This window comes from Ailuropoda melanoleuca, chromosome 4 (genome assembly GCF_002007445.2).
Source record: "Ailuropoda melanoleuca isolate Jingjing chromosome 4, ASM200744v2, whole genome shotgun sequence".
NCBI lineage: Eukaryota > Metazoa > Chordata > Mammalia > Carnivora > Ursidae > Ailuropoda > Ailuropoda melanoleuca.
The window spans coordinates 95243240-95263624 of NC_048221.1; the positions used below are offsets into that span (position 1 = coordinate 95243240).

The 20385-nt window shown below is 45.4% G+C and overlaps 1 protein-coding gene across 5 annotated transcripts in view; it reads right to left on the reverse strand.

Annotated features, from left to right (window-relative positions):
* Nucleotides 1–20385, reverse strand: part of SFXN5 (sideroflexin 5) — a 110854-nt gene that overhangs the window by 59815 nt on the left and 30654 nt on the right. For all 5 annotated transcript variants that reach the window (XM_034659350.1, XM_002914877.4, XM_034659349.1 and 2 more), the window contains 3 exons: nucleotides 16165–16191; nucleotides 15604–15658; nucleotides 13598–13623 (listed from right to left, as the gene is read on the reverse strand). In XM_034659350.1, coding sequence (XP_034515241.1) covers nucleotides 13598–13623; nucleotides 15604–15658; nucleotides 16165–16191 — 108 coding nt within the window. The remainder of the gene's footprint in view (nucleotides 1–13597; nucleotides 13624–15603; nucleotides 15659–16164; nucleotides 16192–20385) is intronic.

The following is a 20385-nucleotide window of genomic DNA, read 5'->3' on the forward strand; positions in this document are numbered from 1 at the left end:
AGTCTACTTTGTCCCTCTCCCTCTGCTCCTCCTCCCCTCTAAAATAAATAAATAAAATCTTAAAAATTCTTAAAAAAAAAAAGAGAACATGAATTCTTGGTCAGGGAAAAGATCTATGACGGACTGTGACCATGACCACCACCAGCCATTTCTTCCTTACTCCTTTTATTAAAGTCTGAATTGCATGGGGGTGTAGGCCTCTGGAGAGAGTGGCAGATTGAGCTTTTGGTCCCGAGTCTTGACTCCTCCCTGCATTCATACCCTTGCCATGGGAAGAATGTATTTCCAAGCTCTGGGCATTGCTTGGCTATACTTCTTGCTGTGGCCAGGCACACGTGGGAGGATGTGGCAGCATGCCAGCTCAGAGCCCAGGCCTCAGAGGGCACCCATGTTTCTGCGGGCCGTCTTATGCGTCTAACATGGCCATGAGGAGACACTCCCTGACTAGTGTCCTGGTCCAAGGAGGGTGAGAGGCATGGGAAACAAAGCGCAGCTCTGGGGGCTGACTCCCAGTTGACCCCAGACCTGCAGTGAGAAGTAGGACTGCCTCTGTCAAGCACAGTGGAGACCAGCTGAACCCCAGGTAATCGCAGAGCCCTAAGAATAAATGTTTACGGTTGCCATGGAAATTCTGCGGATGTTTGTTACACAGCACTGTCATAGCAATAGCTGTTTAATACAGGGGTTGCCATAGGTGAAGAGTGAATATGCTGTGCTTTGTGGTCCATAATTCTGCACCATTATGAATACACTTGAACTGTCTTCACTAGTGATGTTGGTTCCTGAGCAGCCTACCTTATCATTCCACCTGGTGACCAACAGCCCAGCTCTGGGGCTGCCCCGGCCAGTCCAGGAAGAAGGGCACTTTGTGCCCAAGCCTCGTCTCAGGACAGAATCCAGAATGGGGCCAACGGCACCCACATGGCAACTGGCCCACAAGAAAAATCACACCCTTACTCCAGGACTCCTCCGTCAGAGTATCCCAACCTCTGCAGAGAGATAAGGTCTCGATCAGGGAGACGGGCACCACCAAATATCCCAAGCTACTTGGCCAGAGGTGGGCCGGGAACAGCTGAAGTTGGAGACAGGGGAGCAAGGCCGCTGGTCACAATTCTGCGTCCTGTCATAGTGGGGCTCAGAAAGAGAGAACTGAGCAGCCCCCACGTCTTTGGCTGCTGCCCATGCAAAACTGACTCGAGGGATAGGAGAAAGATGTTTTAAAAGTACAGAAAATCCAGAGAGGAAACAGTGTGTCAAAACAATGGGGTGGTGACACATCAGGGCATGAGCACAGAGTACAGCACGGGGTCCAGCAACTGTCCCTGTCACCTCTACCCCACCTCTACGCAGCTAATCTCTTCTCACCCTCCAGGTTTCAGCTCCATTGTCACTTCCTCCAGGAAGCCCTCCCTGGCCCTCAAGATGAGTTAGGTCCCCTGTCCTACGCTCCCCCAGCACTCGGCCTGCCTTCTTTGCAGTATTCATCTCAGTAGTAAGAATCTGTTTAAAGTCTTTCTCGAGAGCTTCCAGAAGCTTCAGAGGGGTGAGAACATCAGCGTTCGCTTATCACATACCTGGGAGTCCTCACTGGTAAAGCGACAGTCCCCTGGCATTATACCCGGTTCCTCCGTACTGACTCACTCAATTCTAAAATGCTCCTCTTCATTTTTGAAAGACCTGCCACGGGCCCCAGTGCTCAACAATTTGCCTGTTTTTTCCTTCTACTTTGTCTCCATCTTCTGATTTATGTGGCTAACGATCTGAAAAGTAACACTTCAGTACATGAGAGGTGCTATTTAAAGGATCCCGGCCAGTTACAGAGACTATCTTTTGTCAAGTGAATGTTTGCCCCTGACCGGTCAATTCTAGCTTAACGGAGCAACACCTCTTGTAGAGTATAAACCTGGCCCAACAGACTGGTGGCGGCTTACAATGGAGGTAGGCCAGGAAGAAAATTGTGATTGGCATTTAAATGTGTGAAAAAGCAGAGTCTGGGATGAGGAGGGTAGGGAGACACCAGGAAGGTTCTGGGACACAGCCAAATCCTCACGCAAAGTGAACCCTCCGTGGTCTACCCTCCCCCCCCCGGAGACGAAGTGACCCACGGTGGCACCTCCGGAGGTTTCTAAGTCCACATGCACATCTGCGGTGTTAAAACCCACAAAGCTCAGCGTATAGAATCCCAGCTCTGAATGTCCCATGACGGGGATCTGGTTTGGATGTAACGCAAGGCCCCTGGACACACTGACTGGATTCTCCGGTCTGCCCTCCTCGGTCTCCCAGCTGGATATGGGGGCTTGGGGCCTTGAGTTTCGAGGGTTCAAAAGTGACAGGGGGAGGGGAGAGGAGGACAGCAGTGTCAGGAGGAGCTCAGAGCGGAGGAGGGAGGCACAGAGAGCCCCTGGGAGGAGCCCAGGCCCACAAGAGAAACCCAGGTCCTGGCATGTGAGACATTCTGGTAGCCAAGGGTGCAGGGTATGGGCTGGCTGCTGGGGAAACGCAGAGAGGATAGAACGGGGACCGCCACAGTGGCCCTGCCTCTCCCCGGCCACGTGTGCACGGAAGGGACGGGGCTGCACACCGCTTAGTGGAAACCTGGGAACAGAACTGCCAGTTACAAGCAGCCACAGTTGGCGGGGTTCTTTTGGGAAGGAACCCGAAGAAGAGGTGCCATGAACTGCACCAGCCTCGGGAACAGCCTTGGGGCACTGGCTTAGCCACTGTGCTTATGTATAAATTGGGATCTCTTTGCCACACACCAAAGGGGGAAAAGTTCCCATCTTCAAATGTTAAGCTTAAAATAAGACACTACATGGGTGCCAGTGGATCTGTGAAATCTGCTGACTAAACTGGCACCAGCCTCTGGGAGAAAACCAGCTCGTTTCTCCTGAGTTCTGAAGAGTGAGCAGGGTGGGGGCGGGGTTACTCTCAGGCAAGGCGGGAACCGCACGGGGTCGAGACCGGGATGCTCACCTAGGCAGGAAGCGTGGATGTTGTTTCCAGAAGCATCTCAGCTGAGGCATCTGCCAGCCTTAATCACCCCTTCCCTTCATCGCTCAGGGACCCAGTTGCTAGCACATTCGCCAGCACCCCATTTCTATTTTGGTAAGCACTTTAGTGGCTTCTGCATGTATATATTTCTTACTCACTTTATCACACCAGGGGCTTCCCTAAGGTGTGGACTGGAACCTTCACTCCCCTTCAGACCAGGCATTTGCTGAGATGTTCAGTGCTACCAGGCGATGGTGGGGGGCTTAGGGGAGCTGAGGTGGCCAGTGGGAGCCAGGCTCTGGTAGAAGGGCTGGGACAACCACAGAGCTCCTTCCACGAGGGGCAAGGCGGTGGCCCAGGAGGGAATACGGCCGTAAGCCCTCTCGTTGCTTATATGAATTAAAGTGCCAAGATAGAAGGCTACCGGTTCTCCTCGACCAACGACTCCTCACAGGACCTGGCCTCTGGGCCAGCTATTCTGAATGTTGGGATGTGAATATTTGGGACTAGGAAGTGGGGCTAGGTGAACATTGTCATTTTGAGTCTGGCTGCCACTGAGGCCTGTTGGGAGACGTCGGAGTCCATGCTGCCCGTTCACCTCCATCAAGTGTTCATAGGATCTCAGGGCCAGGGCACCCTATTCTCATACCCTACACATTTATTCACAGAGGGATGTTTGCTCCAGGCTGGGAGAGGATTTGTCCTCTGAGGACATTCAGAGCATCTGCTTCAGCAGTAAACCCTTGAACCACACAAGAGTGGACAGCACCCAAGTTCCCAGGATGCCTGCAAGGCTCTACTGACCCTGAAATAACTGACTTGCTTGGGTAGGAAGAAGAGAGTAGAAAATGATGGAGTGTCATCAATAACACCTTCTGAGGGCGCCAGGGTGGCTCAGTCAGTTAAGCTTCTGCCTTTGGCTCAGGTCATGATCCCAGGGTCCTGGCATCAAGTCCTGCATCAGGCTCCCTGCTCGGCAAGGAGTCTGCTTCTCCCTCTCCCTCTGCCTGCCGCTCCCCTGCTTGTGCTCTCTCTCTCTCCATCAAATAAATAAATAAATAATCTTTTAAAAGAAAACACCTTGTGAACCAGAGACAGTGCTGGTGTCCCTTGGGTTAGCTACTTCATCCCAGTTAATGGCAGCCATTAATTGTATACATAAGGGTCCATTTGGCCTCTTATGGGGAAATGAGCCCCAAATTCAATTTCTCTGGCTTGGTAAAGAGATGATATTGCTAAGTGATGTATTTTTCTTTTTCAAGTGTTGATGAAATATTTATTAAAATTACTATGGCAGATTCTTTTTGCCTACATATCAACCATCTTCCCTCTTTCTTAGTAACAGAATCCCTATAGTTGGGGGATTCTACATGAAATGTAAACAGAACTGCTGTGTGAGACTTTGAAGAAGTCTCTTTAAAGGGAACTGACTCATTTGGGAAGTACATCCTTCTATCTTTCTCCTCCCTGTAATGTAGATGTGATGGCTGGAACTCTGACAACCATATTGGGTTATGAGGTGATTTTGATGACAGAAGACAGCATTGAGAATGGTGTAGAGAAATGGAAGTCTGAGTTCCTGGTACCATTATGGGGATCCTTCTACCTCTAAAATTCTTTGACATGAGAGAGTAATAAATTATTTTGTTTAAACCACTGTTATTTTGAACTTTTTAATATGGAGATGGTCCTAATCCTAACTGGTCTAATCATATAGTATGCTACAAAGAAAACCACAATACATCTCAATGGCAGAACTGTAGAGGTCATAACAAAATACAACAAAGTAGAAAATATTGACAAAAGAATACGTTTTAAAAAGGCCAATCACTTGTGATTTAAAATGTGTTCTTCTGGGGGCACCTGGGTGGCTCCGTCAGTGAAACATCTGACTCTTGACTTTGACTCGGGTCATGATCTCAGGGTTGTGAGATCGAGCCCCAGGTCAGGATCTGCACTCAGCATGGAGTCTGATTGAGATTCTCTCTCTCCCTCTCCCTCTGCCCCTCCCCACCACTTTTGCTCACTCTCTAAATAAATAAATAAATAAATAAATAAATAAATAAATAAATAAAATCTTTAAAAAAATAAAATGTGTTCTTCTGACTATCGAATTGATTAAAGATGATTCAAAAACTATAACTTCAAACACATTTAGAAAATAAAAATACAGATCACTATATACAACCACATATTAGATACAGCCAGGTATTAGATATACTCAGAAGCAAATTCACAGCCCCAAGCACTTTTATTAGAAAGAAAGAATGAGAATAAATAAAGTATTCAAGGTAAAAATTTAAAAAGTAAAACCAAAACAACAACAAAAAACCCCACAAACACACCAAGGAAAAGAGGGAAAAAGACATAAAAACAAAACCAGAAATGAATAAGTTAGGAGATGAAAATAGAAGGATTGATAAATAGATCCAAGAGCTGATTCCTGGAAACGACTCTCACAAATCTGTTTATTTTAATAAAGGAGATGGAGGTGAAAAGGAGGGACAGGACTCAAAACCAATCCAAGGAAAGGTCATTATATATATTTTTAAAGATTTTATTTATTTGTCAGAAAGAAAGAGATCACAAACAGGGGGAGTGGCAGGCAGAGGGAGAAGCAGGCTACCCATTGAGCATGGAGCCCGATGCAAGACTGGATCCCAGGATCCTGGGATCATGACCTCAGCTGAAGGCAGACGCTTAACTGACTGAGCCACCCAGGTGTCCCTTATTTATTTATTTTAGAGCGAAAGACAGAGAGCACGGGGAGGAAGGAGCAGAGGGAGAAGGAGAGAGAGGATCCCAAGCAGACTCTGAGCTGAGCTCGGAGCCCGACCCGGGGCTCAATCTCAGGACCCTGAAATCATGATCTGAGCTGAAATCAAGAGTCAGACACTCAACTGACTGAGCCACCCAGGCACCCTGGGAAGATCATTATATTTAAAAATATCAATGTTTAAAACTTTCCACAACAAAGACACCAAAGAGTGAAGGAGAAATAGCTGGGAGAAGAGATTTGCAATGTATATAATTCAAAGGATTATTATCCAAAAATACAAAGAACTCTTATAAATCAATTAGGAAAACACAACTAATGGAAGAATGGACAGGTAATTCACAGAAGAGGAAATATAAATGTAAATAAATAGGTGAAAAGAAGCACAATCTTTCTGGTATTCAGGGAAATAAAAATTAAAACCATAGGGAGAGGCTACCTTTCTTCCATTGGGTTGGCATAGAAAAAAGTCTAAAAATACGAATACCATTGTTACTAAGGTGCAGTAAAATATAGCTTTCCTGAAAGGAAATTTGGCAATAGCTATCAAAAATGTAAATGAGCATAGCCATCTACACAGCAAACTCACTTTCTAGAATGGGCCTTTGAGCAGTCTTCATATTTGTGCAAAAAGTTCACAAGGATTTTTCACAGCACTGTTATTTCTAATAGCAAATAATCAGAAACCACAGAAATTCATCACTAGGGGAGAGAATACTACTCAGTAGGGAGAAATGAATGAATGAAGCAGATTGTTATGTAGGCAAACTGCTAAGTGTAAGAAGCTAACTGTAGATAAATAAGTATACTGTTACATTTTTTAATGGAAAAAATACAAAACAGGAAAGAATGTTTAAATGATGGTTCTTACGTATGCAAATACCTAGAAAAAAGCCTGAAAGTTCACACCAACGTTCTAACAGAGGTTACTTCTGGAAGCAGATTTGGGGTTGAGCCTTGTCAGGGGAATGTCCACGTTTTTTGTATTGTTTGAATTCTGAGCTGAGAGAACATATTCATGTATTACTTGTATAACTTTTAAAATATTCTTTAAAAAAGTCTTGGTGGTATTTTTGAATTCCAAAGAACATATTCATGTATTACTTGTATAATTTTATAAAATATACAGAGAAGATTTTTTTTAATCCTGAGGATATTTCAGAACTCCAAAGATAAAGAGAAAAAAATGCCAAAGGATCCTAAGGGGAGTGGGGGAGGTTTACCTACAAAGGAAAAGAGAATCAGGCCAACTATTGTTCATGTATGAGAGAGAAAAAAAAGACGTTTCCAGATATGCAAGGACTCAAAAAGTATATTACCCACACACTCTGAATATTATTCAAAGAAGTGCTTCAGCCAAACGTGGAATACACACACACACACACACACACACACACACACACACACACAGCCTAAATAATTGCGAAGTTTCATACAGGTTTTAATTAAGCATCCTTGCTTAAAAAAATCTGATGAAATTTCAAATTATTTCCAAAATCTTGGCAGGTGTGTATGAGTAAAATGGTAGAGAGTGGAGTAAAATGGTATGTTAAAATTCTCTTCCCAGGGCACCTGGGTGGCTCAGGTCATGATCTCATGGGTTATGGAATAGCACCCCGAGTTGTGCTCTGTACTCAGCGGGGAGTCTGCTTGAAGACGCTCTCCCTCTACCCCTCCCCCAACTCATGTGCCCACACACACTCTCTCTCTAAAATAAATAAGTGAATCTTTTAAAAGAAAAGTCACTTCCTATGTGGGGAGGGTTGAAGTGGTCATATTTATTATTCAATTATTGATATTGATAGGGTAAATATAATGGAACCAATATGTAAGATATTACAGATGAATAGTAATTAGAGAAAAGTAGAATGTTTCCCCTTCCAAACTACTTAAGAAACCAAAGGACTGTAGAAAAGATCACTCTAGCACAAATCAGGAAAAGAAGTGGAAACAATAGCAAAGCTTAATAAACAAACCAACTAACCAACTGCTCGATGGCTGGGGTACGCGGTCACAATAACCAGGGATGGAACAAATATGGACGGGTTCCACTTACTATTAAAATTAAAAACTCTGTTTCTCAAACTGGGCGAAGAAGTAAAATTCAGATATAGTTTTTCAGGAGACATACATTACAAAACAACACAGAAATTAAATGTCACTCATATAAAGGTGTAGGCAATGATTTACAAGGCAAATAAACAAAACTGGAATAGAAATATTGATATGAGATGAAGTAGAATTCAAGACAATATTCACAATAATCAGGGATATTTGTGCACGCATGAGTGAAAGAGAGAGAGATGCTACCATTTGTCACCATGCAACACTATTACAATACCATTGACTCTATTCCCTATGCTGTACCTTTTATTCCCATGACTTACTCATTCCCTAACTGGAAGTCTGTATCTTCGGTTCCCCTTCACCCATTTTGCCCATCCCCCATCCTTTCTCTCTGGCTAACAATCAGTTTGTTCTCTATATTTATAAGTCTGCTTCTGCTGTTTGGTTATTCATTTGTTTTGTTTTTTTAGATTCCACATATAAGTGAAATTATATGGTATTTGTCTTTCTCTGTCTGACTTACTTCACTTAGCATAATACTTTCTAGGTCCACCCATGTTGTCAAAAATGGCAAGATCTCATCCTTTTTATGGCTGAATAATGTTCCATGGTGTGCGGATATATATATATATCTATATATATATCTCACATCTTCCTTACCCATTCATCTATGGATGGACACTTGAATTGCTTCCATATCTTGGCTATTGTAAATAACAAGGCAATAAACATAGGACTGCATGTATCTTTTTGAATTAGTGTTTTCATTTTCTTTGGATAAAGAGAATTACTGGATCATACGGTAATTCTAGTTCTAATATTTTGAGGAACCTCCACACCGTTTTCTGCAGTGGCTGCACCCGTCTATATTCCCACCAACAGGGCACAAGGGTTCCTTTTTCTCCACATCCTCACCAACACTTGTTATTTCATCTTTTTGATTCTGGCCATTCTGACAGGTGTGAGGTGGTATCTCATTGACATTTTGATTTCCACTTCCCTGATGCTGAGTGATGTTGAGCATCTTTTCACATGTCTGTTGGCCGTCTGGATGTCTTCTTTATAAAAATGTCTATTCAGGTCCTCTGCCCATTTTTTAATTGGATTATTTGGTTTTTGGTGTTGTGTCATGTCAGTGTTTTATATATTTTGGATATTAACACCTTATCGGATTTATCATTTGCAAATATGTTCTCCCACTTGGTAGGTTGTCTTTTTGTTTTGTTGGTTTCCTTCACTATGCAGAAACTTTTTATTTTGATGTAGTCCCTATAGTTTATTTTTGCTTTTGTTTCCCTTATCTCAGGAGACATACCTAGAAAAGTGTTGCTATAGTACCTTATAGTTTTAAGTGCTACTGTAAATCCTGTCTTTTTAAAACATATATATCATATTCTAGATGTTTTTTATAGGTTCATGGGCCTCCCACAATTTTTAACTATTTTTTACATACTGCTCTTACATCCAGATAGCTTTTAAAACTAGTAGTTCTAATAGTTTGCCTATCCTCGTGAATGATTTTGTTTCCTCCTTCCCAATCCTATTGCTACTTATTTATTTTTTCATGTCTAATTGTGCTTGTTAGTCTTCCAGGAAAATGTGGGATATTGGGTATTCTTACCCTGTTCCAGACATTAAGAATTTACCTTTATCTGTTTCATCTTTAAGAATGGTGAGGGGAAGAAAGGGATAAAGAAGGGGGTGGTAATCAGAAGGGGGAATGAAGCATGAGAGACTATGGATTATGAGAAACAAACTGAGGCTTCAGAGGGGAGGGAGGTGGGGGAATGGGATAGACTGGTGATGGGTAGTAAGGAGGGCACGTGTTGCATGGTGCACTGGGTGTTATACGCAACTAATGAATCATCAAACTTTACGTCAGAAACCAGGGATGTACTGTATGGTGACTAACATAATATAATAAAAAAACATTAAAAAAAAAGAACGGTGCTTGCTTTGGGGTTGGGATTTTATTTTTTTAATAGACCTCTATTATTAATCTAATCCACTCTTTTTAAAAATAAAAATCATAAATGGAGTTATATCTCATTTTATCAAATGATTTTTCTTTTTTTTTTTAAAGATTTTATTTATTTATTTGACAGAGATAGAGACAGCCAGCAAGAGAGGGAACACAAGCAGGGGGAGTGGGAGAGGAAGAAGCAGGTTCATAGCGGAGGAGCCTGATGTGGGGCTCGATCCCATAACGCCGGGATCACACCCTGAGCCGAAGGCAGGCGCTTAACCGCTGTGCCACCCAGGCACCCCTATCAAATGATTTTTCTAAATCTACCAAGATTATCACATTTCTCCTTCAATTTGTTAATGTGATGAACTATAGTAATACATTCTCTAATGTTGCCAGTAATTCTTGGTAAAACTTATTTGGTGATGACATGTTTTAATGCATTGCTGGAATCAACTTGTTATTATTTCACTTAGACTTCTAGATGTAATTTCATAAGTGATATTAGCCTATAATTTTTCTTTCTTCCATTTACTTCTTTGGTATTTTTCTCAGAGTGCCTCATGGGTGAATTGGGGAACACTTCCTCTTTTTTATTCTCTTTTAGGAGTTTAATGAAAATTGAGTTTGGCTATTCTTTTGAGAGTAGCCACCTGGAATATTCTGGGAGTCTATTGGTGATGTTTTGTTTGTTTGTTCTTTGGTGCATATATTTTCTTTTTTCTTTTTTTTTCTTTTTAGATTTTATTTATTTATTTGACAGAGAGAGAGAAACAGCCAGCGAGAGAGGGAACACAAGCAGGGGGAGTGGGAGAGGAAGAAGCAGGCTCCCAGCGGAGGAGCCTGATGTGGGGCTCGATCCCAGGACTCTGGGATCACGCCCTGAGCCGAAGGCAGATGCTTAACGACTGAGCCACCCAGGCGCCCCAAGGTGCATATATTTTAAACAACTGATTTAATTTCTCTCTATTCATAGTCTATTCAAATTCTCTATTTCCTCTTGGTGATCTCTGGGAAGCTATACTTTCTCAGAGATGTGTCTTGTTCTTCCCGGTCTCCAAATTAATTACCCCAGATCGTTCAGTGGATTCTGATCTTTTAAATTTCTATTGTATCGATAGTTATTGTACTTTTTATTACTAATATGTTTATTTGCATCCTCTTTTTTCTTGCTCAGTGTTTCCAGAAACGTCTATTTAATTAGTCCTCTCACAGAAATTAGAAATTTACCCTCAAGATATATCTCTAACAGTATCAAAACCACATGCACAGGATTACCCATTCCGGCATTATTCATAATAGCAATACAGTGGAGACAGTCTAAATGTCCACATGCAGAAAATTAGCTGAATTAATTATGGTACTTCCACATAGTAGACTACCATATAGCTATTTAAAAAAAAAAGAATGAGGAAGACCTCTATAAACTGATGGGTCGTGATTTCCAGAATATGTCATTAAGTGGAAAAAACATTGCGCAAAGAGTATACATAGAATGCAACCTTTTGTATAAAAGGAAGGGGAAATATGTTTGTATCTGCTTATTCTTACAAAAAGAAATAGGAAGGATCAAATTGTTTACCTACAGAGAATGGGTGGGCAGGAGAGAGAAGGGATAAGGAGGGGAATGGGAATTTTATCATGCCTTTTTTGTATAGCTTTGACTTTTGAACGATGTTAATATTTTATATGTTTCCAAAAAGAAATCAATAAGAACAGGGAAGCCACTAAAACTGAATGCCAAAGACGACAAATAAACCTAACTGCATATCAAACAAATCACAACCGCACAGAAGAAACCCGTTAATTCAAATGACTTTTGAACACAAGTCTCCGACTATATACTCTCAGTAGGATATATTCTAAGAACAGAAAGAACTTCAAAGAAGTCTTGAGTTTCACTTAATACACTTTTGGGGAGTAGGGTTGGTGTGGTAATTCCAAAATTCTTTCATTCGTGTGTAAGATCCGGCAAGTGAGTACGGATATGGTTGTTGGATTCTCATTCAGGCAGAAGGGAGAGAGAACTATGGAATGGGAGGAGGGCAAGACCTCTAAGATGCTGGATTGGAATTACTGGCATGAACTCATCACTTTGAAGTTGTATTTCCTAGCTCAGAATGCTAAGAGGGCCTAGAAACAACGACACTCCGGCAACAGTGAGCACACCTCGCATTCAGATCTTGGTGTCCAAATGCCATTCCCCTCTGAACGGAACGAGGGCTCTCTGGAGAAATGCATGATTCCAGGACTGGGGCACAGAAGCTACAAGAGGAGTCCGGAATAGCCACATATTGTGCCAAAAGCATCGACGTTCTCAAAGGATAAGGAGGACACGTCAGATGGACAGAGAAACTGCTTTAAAGGGATACCACTCGTCACATTTGGCACAAGCTGTATACCAAAATGAATAATAACAGAAGTAAATTGTTACCAACTGAATACACTGCAGAATGCACTGACCATACTGACCATTTTAGAAACATTAAAGGGGGAGGCAGAGGAGGGAAAAGCTCTTATTTTCAGGAGGGGGCCCACAAATAAATACAGAAGGAACGATATCTACAAAATATATAGGAAACTTGGAGCCTAGGAAATGACTCTGTTCTCAATCAGTTTTTCACTCATGGTTTTAGTCTCTGTTGGTCATTCTTTTCTTGTTTTTGGTTTTATGCTAATATGAAGAAAGTGACTATAAACATTTATGTAGAGATCTCGTGTGGACACATGTATTCATTTCTCTTGAAGTAAATGCCTAAAAGCATGGTTGAAGGCTCCCACTGGATGGAAGTCTATGTTTCACTTTACAAGAGACCACATGCCGTTTCACACACCCCCCCCCCATCCTGACCCCGGTTCCAGGATCATGCACTGCCTTTCATTGTTATCTCTTTAACCTTGTGGTATCATCCAGAAGAAATGAGGGGAAACAGCTTCTAAAAGACTTGTACAATCATGTTCGAAGCCGCACTGTTTGTTGTGAACTCCAAATATTCACCAAAAGCAGGATGGATAAATACATTTTGATATAGTTGTAACAATGGGTATACGATGCAGTCAGCAACGAGAAAAGAACAAACTAATACCACATGCAACAATAGGGATAAGTCTCCAGAAGCCAGACCAGAACAGGTACATCCTGATGATTCCATTTATAAAAAATTCAGGATTGGCCATGGAACACAGTGAAGGAAGTCAGAAAAGTGATTCCCTGTGGGAAAGAGGGGTGCAGGAGAGGTTCCTGAGATGCCGCTAATGCTTGAAATCTACTTAAGTGAGCGCTACTTGGACGTGCTTGCTTTGTGAAAACTTACCACACAGTACATTTAGGATGAGTGCAATTTTCTGTATGTTAGTTTTGCTCTAATACATATATTTTTTTTAAAAAAAGAGCAAACTTAACCCTGATTCCAAAACTAAGCAAAAAGAATACTGAATCCTTTCTCACTTTAAACTTTAGGTTTTAGAAGGCGTGCTTTTTTCCTGACTTCCTAAGCTTTGGGGGAAAACTTCCCTGTAACTAGCACGTTCTAGTGACGATACTCGGGATGGGAGCGTGCAGGGAGAAAGGCACTTCGAGTTCCGTGTTGAGTGCATATCGGCACGCACGCCTTTATGGAAAGAAATTTGACAATACATGTCAAAGAGAATTAAAAAGACTTACATGCCACTTTATCTGATAATTCCCCTCCAGGAATGTATGCTAAATCAACAACTCAAATATTTATGAGCAATGATGTAAAGTTATGCATTAAAAAATGTTTTAGAAAAGAAAACCCTTTGAAGGTCATACTTACAATTGGCGTTCCAAAAGGAATGTAACCTGAGGGGGAGAGAAGAGGGTCAGGTCTTCCGGTCCCACCCCACTCCACCCCATCCACCTCTCGACAGAGACACCAGAAGAGAGTTCTGGGTTTGGTCTTGTCAATGGCCCCGACGAGGCACCTCCAGCCCCCAGACCTTTTCCTGGCTCAGCCCTCCCCAGGATAGAGGGCTCCTCTGCGTCCCTCCACCGCCCCCTCTCTGTCCCCCTACCGCCCTCTCTCTGTCCCCCTTTAGCCAGACAATTCTTACTCCCCTCCAAACCTCAGAGCCCATTGCTGAGGGCAGGGCTGCCCACTGCTGGGGGGCCACCACGCTACACTCAGTGTTCCTCCCATGATTTCCTCCATGAGGTACGCCGTCCCCAGCCAACACTCACTACACAACCCACGCTGTCTTCACAGCCCCTGGAATGTCCTCCTTCTCTCACCTTGACTTTCTAGCACACATCTTTACTTCCCTGCCATCATGACCGATTCTGGAAAGGGCACTCCCCACACACTTGAGATGTGTACCTCTACGTGCCAGAGGTAGTCTGTAACTTTCTCGTACCCCAGCTAGACATCCTCAGTAGGGCAGGGGAGCGCACCATTCCCTCAATGCTCAGTGCCCGGGACTGTGGGAGGCTCCCTCCACGGCCCCCACCCTGCCGTCAGTGGGCAGCCTTGTGTCCCTGACCTCTGACTTGTGGCAGTCAGTCAGCTGGAGGCGCGAGAACAGACGACCACACTAATCTGAGTTCTCTACAGCAAACGTTCACATCCTGAGTGTGTGTAACTGTGCGTGCACGTGAGCTGTCACTCTACTGCCCACATTCCTCTGGAGACAGATCCAAGGTTTGACTGGAGAATGACAAGAGAACCCGGGCTCCAGGAGAGAGCCTGCGATGGCCCCGTGCAGGGACCAGAAGCACCTATAGTCATGGCTACAAGATGCTCGAGCCTTTGCTGCCTGGCAGTTCCTCACGGCCGAGCAAGGAGGATCACTGGGTGCTCACTGTCTCAGTGGACACAATGATGTCACGTGGCTATTTGTTCTCTCACCCACATGAGGTCAGGCTCTTTGGGGCTGGGGATCCTGACTGACCCAGCTGAGAAGAGCCCTCGACAGAGACCCTTTCTCCAGTCCCCTGAGGACTTACCAAGGCAGCAGTCAGCAGCCCTCCACCCAACCCTGCAAGAGGGGCCCAGTGCAGGGAGAAATGGCATGGAGTAGACCAGCACTCTGGTGTGAGTCTGACCTGTGCTGTGTGACTCTGGACGAGGCCTGTGGCCTCTCAGAGCTACAGGTAGGACAGACACGCTAGCCCCGGGCACAGTGCGTGCAAACGCTTTCTAGGCTACTCAGCTAGCGCATGCAGAACTCTCCCTCTAGTGACCACAGGGCAGGGACTTCCTGGGGGCAGGGATATTCTCGCCACTCTCCCACCCCACCCCCTCTGCCACTGGTCTGCACAGAACTGGGATCCACCTTCCATGTGTGGGCACTCGAGCAAATGCAGCGTCTGCATTCTGGAGTCCGGAGGCGCCTGGGGACTAAGTGCCTTTAAGGGAGCTTGGTTCGGAAGGAAAAAGCACATCGTGCACAGGTAGGTGAGGGAGGAGTGGCTCACAGAAGGCAAGGCTTGCCCAAATCCGGAATACGGTGTCACCCTGAGGCTGCCACTAAGCGAGCAGTGTATATCGGGGGCGGGGGCGCCAGATTCCCCCGTGGAGGCCTCTGCTCCACCCCCACTACAGGCAGAAACAGCAGACAGGCGCCTTTTTTTTAAGCCCGCTTGGTGATTCTGAGATCTGGCCAGAGGTCTGTCAGGTTGAGCCAGGGTGACCATGCAGGTGCAAATGTGGCCGCAGGTGCAAATGTGGCCACATGTGTCACAGGTTCTGGCCCTCCTCAGCTTGCTGCCGTGGGATGCTCCCAGAGCTGGGACCGTAGTCAGCGCCCAAAGCTTGGCAGGATCAGAAGGGTTCCAGGGGCTTACCTGACATTCTAAAAGGCATGAAGATCTTCTCATTGGTATCTGGGTGTAGAATAGCCTGGCAAGAGCAGGGAACAGAGCACAGGGTGACTGTGGGGAGGGGGGGAGTGGACAGGCGGACAGGAGAGGGAGGAAGGAGGGAAAGGGGAGCTCCCCACAGAAGGACTGCCCTATCAGTCCTTTCCCACTGTTCAAGGCAAGAGAAAACCAAAACATGGGCCACCAGCAGGGCTTTTCCTGACTCACGCTCAAAGCTGAATGCAGGAGAGTGGGACCGCGTCTACCTTGCAGGTCCTCTATCCCCCTGCCTGGTATTTACTAAGCACGTAAGAAGGATTTTGTAGAAGGACCTCAAAGGGAAGGAGCTCAGGGGCCCAGGGAAAGGCAAGGGGCCTGAGCTCTGGCAGTCAGAAACTCAGGCCCTGGGTGTTGGGGAAGAAAGAAGGGCGAGGTAGGTGGTCTGGAAGCTGGGGGCTAATGGGAGGGGAAAGGCTGAGCAGCATGGCCATGAATCCCCAGGACAGGGCAGGGCAAGGGAAGGAAATGAATCCAAAACTGAATTACCTGCTTGATTTTCTGTGCACTCCAGAGCTGCAAGGAAGGAAGGATGGGAGAGAGGAAAAAAAGAAGAAAAACAAAATAAAGGACAAAAATTAAAAGCACATATCAATTTAAGGTCTCATAAGCCACATTTTTTTTAACCAAGAGATCCAGCTCTGAAGGGCATTAAGAGGCTCAGGCTGTCCTGGCGCTCCCAGGCCTGGCAGCTTCCCTGGGGCTGTGGCATCAGGAATCCCAGGAAGCAGAGCCAGGGGACCTCACGCAGATCATCTAAACCAAGGGTTCTCTACTCTGGCTGCACTGTCAAATTACTTGAGAAATTCTTCCAGCATTTTCTAGTTGATTCTAAGGTATGGCCAGGTACGAAGCCCTGATCTCAATGAAGACACTTCAGTTGTCTCCCAGAATCACTAGAGGCAGCATAGCATGGATTTTTCAAAGCTGGACAGACTGCCTGGATTCATGGCTTTGCCCCTCCTTCCTCTGAGCCTCCATTTCCACATCTGTCAAATGCGGATAATAGCTGTGCCTCCACCATCGTGGAAGAGGTATGGGAAAGGTGCCCGGAGTAGTGCCAGGCACTCAGTAGGTGCTTTACTGCTGCTGACTGCTATGGGTGTTAGTACCCCTATTGTTGGAGTTATAAGAAGGTTGCAAGGAGAAGAAAGTTGCTTGCCAATGAGCAAGCGTGGGAGACAGGCTGGACAGACAGAACCATTGCCAATTCCTTCAAATGATATACACACTGTATCTCATTTAAGATATCCTAAATCCTAAGATACACTATCATGTGCCACTGAGAAGGGAAACTAACATAATCCCAAGACCTCCATCCGTTAAAAGACTCATCCCATTTGAGAGACGTTAAAATGTGAGAAGATAAATCTTTCAGAATCAAGAAAACATAGGAAATAAAATTTACATGTGGGCAAAGCAAGGCAGTGCATCTTTAAAGGAGCAAGAAGGTATGAGAGGGAGGAGGTGGCCAGCAGCTGATGTTAGTTTTACAACAGAACGGGTCAGTTACACTTCAGGTATGTGGCAGTGCTGTCTGTGGAATATAAACGAAGCTGCAGAAGGCCACCGGGTAGCAGAAACAGAAGCGTAAGGTCGATGTATTCATGTTTATGCATTTACTCACGCCAGAGTCCCTCAAACCTTAATTCACAGCCTAATTACCCTTATTTTAGATACATTTCAAATATATTTGATTGTTTGTGATTCCAGACCTACGAAGATTAGAAGTGGTCGATTTTTTAAAAATAATAATTATGGAAACAGGGAACTGAAGAGAGAAAAACCAAATACAGAATCGCTGTTGGCCAAAGAAGGTAAGTCAGAGCGTAACAGCAAAGAGGTAAAACGAAGTGATAAAAGGCTGATCCCCCTTTGCTCAGAAAGTGCCTTTACTCAGAGCACCTCCAATCCCAGCACCATCTTCGGTGCGACCCCAGGCCCTGTGCACAGACTCCTGACACCCCGTATTTCCCACCCAGGATCAGAATCTCCCATTTCTAGGTCCAGCTCCTTGGAGGCAGGAGCCTGTGTTCCAAGGCTGTCCCCCAGCATCTCCCACAGTGCTGGGCATACAGAAAATCGAAGGCTATTCTAAAATTAAAATTTTATTAAAAAAAAACATGCAAGATCTCTTCATACAATTCAGAAAGAAAGAAAAAGAAAGAAAGAAAGGAAGGAAGGAAGGAAGGAAGGAAGGAAGGAAGGAAGGAAGGAAGGAAGGAATTCTCCATGATTCTGATGAACAGCCTTTATGGAAAACACTGGTCTAAGACATCGAAGAACAGTGTAAAGAACAGGTATTTGAACCAGGCAGGCCTGTGTTCAAATCACTTACTGGATGTGTGGCACTGGGCAAATTACTTTGCCTGTGTGCCTCAGTTTCTCCATCAATAAAACGGTTGGTTGTAAGAGTAGGGCAGAGGCATACTGGGTGCTCCCCGACAGTCTGCATTTCCCTTTGGGCACACAGCGAAGCCCGTGTTCCCAGTCTCCCTCACAGTCAGGTAGGCTCAAATGAAGGGGTACTGGCTATGGGGGTGGAGGTGACATTGACCACCTCCAGGCCTGGCCCCACAGCCTCCTGCAGACGCTCCAGTGGAGGCTGGTGGGGCAGCAAAGCCATGAGGTGAGGGAGCCCAGGCCCTGGATGATGGCATGTGCCCAGCCTCTGAACAGCACTGGACTCTGACATGAGAGAGAAACAGACCTTTGTATGTAAGTTCCTGAAATCTGGGGTTGTTTGTTGCAGTGCTTGGCTCACCCTGACTAACACAGAGGTTGAAATGAGATGTGTGTATCTAAAACACTCAGCCCGTAGAACATGTCCATGAATGCCTGAAACAGAGAGGTCATTCAAATGAGCAATATTTTTTTAACGGACTTAAAATTATTTTTCAAAGCAACTTCATCTCTACTGTCTTATTCCTACAACATGCCTGTGAGGTGGACAGATTATTTTCAGAGAAGCAAACTCATCTCAGAGAGACTAAGTGAATCAGCAGGGCCCTAGGGGCTGGTGGCAGGATGGAGATGGGTCCCCAGGCCTCCTGGCCTCCAGGCTCATGTTCTCCCTACTCTCCAGGGGCCTGTGGAGCAGACTGATGTCCGGTCTGGCCGGAGTGACTGCCAAGGCCTGAGGCACGAGAGAAGGACGAGAGTTAGCTGACGTCATCCTGGGGTTCCAGAAACTCCTCCTTGCAGCCCGGGGGCTAACGCCCCTCGCCAGTACCCGCTGCTCCCCTTCTGCCCAAGTCCAGCTAAGCAGCACAGTGTTGGCAGCCCATGGGCACGTCCAAGCCCCACGGGGTCAAGGGCGGCCTCCCTCACCCCTACCCAGGAGCAGGGGTGGGAGGTGCAGGGGGATGCTGCTCATAGGCAAAGGCAGGAGTTCGGCAGGGGTGTCAGCAGGCAAGGCCAGAGCTACAGACGTGTTCCCCACCCTGCAACGGCACCACCACACCCACGGCCCCGCGCAGGCTGGTGCCACAGAGACGAGGCGAACACACAGACTCACGGGCAAATTCCATGACCCTCCCTTTGGCTGAGCACCCTCCCTCCCGTTAATTATCCGATTCTCACGCTCAGAAAGCTGCTGTGTAAGCCAGGCGAGCAAACCGAAGCTCAGAGTCACCTCCAAGGTTTCGGGCAGAGCCAGAAGGACAGCTCATGACCTCTGACTCGGATTCATTCGTCCTCGCTCATTCCTTCACGTCTAGTGAACTAGCGTGTTGTGTCCCACGTCCTTCCGAGGGCTTTGTTCACACTGACTTACCTATCTCCTCAACAACCCCGGGAGGTAGGGACTAGTCTATCCCCCACTTCACAGATGTGGACACTGAGGCACACGCAACGTACGTGACTTGCCCAAAGCCCCACAGCAGCCCTGGGATCTGCACGCCAGCAGTCTGGTTCCAGAATCCCCACTCTTGCCTGCCACCTGCACCCGTCTCTAGATGGCAGCCCATTGACACGCGCCATTGTGTCCCTTGAAGTGTCTGTGTGTTGTAGAGATCTTTCCATGTTGGTGTGCAGAGAGCAGCCCTCTGCTTCCTAACAGAAACCTTGGATGAATATATCATAAATTGTACCCTATGAGTAGCCTTTGAGGCTCTTTTCCATCTTTTTTTTTTTTCTTGTGGAAAAGTAGACATAACCGAACATTTACCATTTTAACCACTTTTAAGTGGCAGCTCGGTGGCATTAAGTACACTCACACCGCTGTTCTGCCATTCATCATCCACCCCCAGAACTCTGTCCCAGTCCCCCTCGAAGCTCCGTACCCAATAAGTCCCAATGCCTTATCCTCCCTTCCCCAGCTCCTGACACCCACCACCCTCCTCTCTGTTTCTGTGAATCTGATCACTCTGGCTATTTCATATAAGTGGAACCATATGGCATTTGTCCTTTTGTGACTGTCCCACCTTTTACTATCACGACCGTGCTCCAGTGAATTTCCCTGAACTTATTATCACATCATCATCATGTAAAGAAAAAGGATAAATGTATGCAGATGTCTCTGGCAGGATACAGAAGAAACTAAAGGTTACTCTAGGGAGAGGAAGGGAGCAATTGGGGAAACTTGTTTCTTATCCTCTACTCGTTTTGTAGCTTTAGAAGTCTGCCGATTGTTCATATGTTCCCCATTCAAAATAATTGTAAAAAATTAAGAGTAACCACTAGAAAAATAGAAATAGGATGCACAACTTC